The sequence below is a fragment of the Lepidothrix coronata genome, unplaced genomic scaffold (genome assembly GCF_001604755.1).
Source record: "Lepidothrix coronata isolate B3197 unplaced genomic scaffold, Lepidothrix_coronata-1.0 Scaffold3319, whole genome shotgun sequence".
Lineage (NCBI taxonomy): Eukaryota > Metazoa > Chordata > Aves > Passeriformes > Pipridae > Lepidothrix > Lepidothrix coronata.
The window spans coordinates 1-1632 of NW_016693499.1; the positions used below are offsets into that span (position 1 = coordinate 1).

At 65.0% G+C, this 1632-nt stretch overlaps 1 protein-coding gene across 1 annotated transcript; it reads left to right on the forward strand.

Moving 5' to 3' along the window:
• Positions 1 to 176: 176 nt before the first annotated feature.
• On the forward strand, positions 177 to 1399 carry LOC108491956 (cysteine desulfurase, mitochondrial-like; the record flags this gene model as incomplete). The annotated part of the gene is made up of 3 exons (XM_017803742.1): positions 177 to 288; positions 387 to 454; positions 1186 to 1399. Coding segments are annotated over exons 1-3 (394 nt in total), but the record flags the coding sequence as incomplete, so codon positions are not given.
• Between the last annotated feature and the right edge of the window lie 233 nt (positions 1400 to 1632).

Genomic DNA, 1632 nt, shown 5'->3' on the forward strand with positions numbered 1-1632 from the left:
CCCCGCCGGGCCAGGAGCGCGGGGGTGGCCCGTGGGCCCGGCGGGGCTCTCCCTCAGCGCCCCGGTACCTCGCTGGGCCGCTCCGCGCTCCGCCCGGCCCCGCTTCCGGCGCGCTCCTGACGGACCGGAAGAGGCGGCCCCGTGCGCGGCCCCGCCCATGCGCGCGCCCGCCCGCCATGCTGCTGTGGCGGCGTCTGGCGGGGCTGGGGAGCGGCCGCGCCCCGCGGCGGCTCCGGACGGCACCGGGGCAGGCACAGACACAGCCACAGGCAGAGGGACCGGGACCGGGTAAGGCCGCGGTCAGGTAGACCCGCTGTCGGCGCAGGGGCGGCCCCGCCGCTCCCGCCCGTCCCTGACAGCAGCTCCCTCCGCTCTTCTCCCCTCAGGGCGAACCGGCGATGGCGACGGCGCCCTGCGGCCGCTCTACATGGACGTGCAGGCCACCACCCCGCTGGTACGGTCCGCGCCGAGCTCGGGCAGCGAGCGGGGCCCGCGCTCACGGCTCTTCCTGAGCGCTCGCCTGTGTCCCGGGCTGCGGGGAACAGGGACATCGGACACCGGCCGTGCCCTGCACGGGGACACCGGCTGTGCCCCCGCACCGGCCGTGCCCGCACACCGGCCGTGCCCGGCGCGGGGACACGGGGCAGTCCGGGCGCCCCCGGGGGCCGGAGCTCCGCCGGCAGCCCCGGGCACGGGCAGGGCGGGAGCGCGGCGGGGCTCACACTGACCCTGCGGGAGTGGCGGCGGCTGCGAGAGGCAGCAGGAGGTTAATTCAACCAAAATACCAGCCTGCCATTTCTCTTGACACTTTAAGACCTTGTATTTCTTCTGCTCAGAAGAAAGGCCGTGTTGGATGGGACTTGGAACACCCTGGCCTGGGAGAAGCTGTCCGTGCCCATGGCAGGAGGGCAGAACAAGATGAGCCTTCCAAGCAGTCTGTGGTTCTGTTTGCTCAGATGATCCCGTTCTGTGATCGCCTCAGTGCAGATCAAGGGCACAGAACACAATTGCCAGGCACTGGTGTTGTCCATAACGTATAATAACCTCACGTTTTTGAGATCTGGCCTGAGCTAAAGCAAGACACTGCGACAGAAGTGCTAATCCTGCAGTAGGGGGGCATGTCTAGAGGGGACAGAGATGCTTTTCCTTCTCTGTTTCTGAGGCTGGGTGTTTTGTGTCCTGCAGGATCCCAGAGTCCTGGACAGCATGCTCCCATACCTGACAGCCTACTATGGCAACCCCCACTCCAGGACCCACGCCTATGGCTGGGAGAGCGAGGCTGCCATGGAGAAGGCGAGGAGGGTGAGTCTTCATCTTCACAGTCATGGTTTTCCTGCTGGCAAGGGCATTCAATGTCAAAAGAACATCAGAAACAATGAAGGAAAAAAGCCTGTTCTCTGTGGGCTGGATTTATCAGCTTCTTCTTTGCTTTGCTTTAGTAGATTTCTTTCAAGAAAAAATAGAATCACAGAATATGCTGAGTTGGAAGGGACCCACAAGGACCATCGAGTCCAGCTCCTGGCCCTGCACAGGCCCATCCCCAGGAGTCACACCCTGTGCCCCAGAGGATCATCCAAACCCTCCTGGAGCTCTGGCAGCCTTGGGGCTGTGCCCACTGCCCTGGGGAGCCTG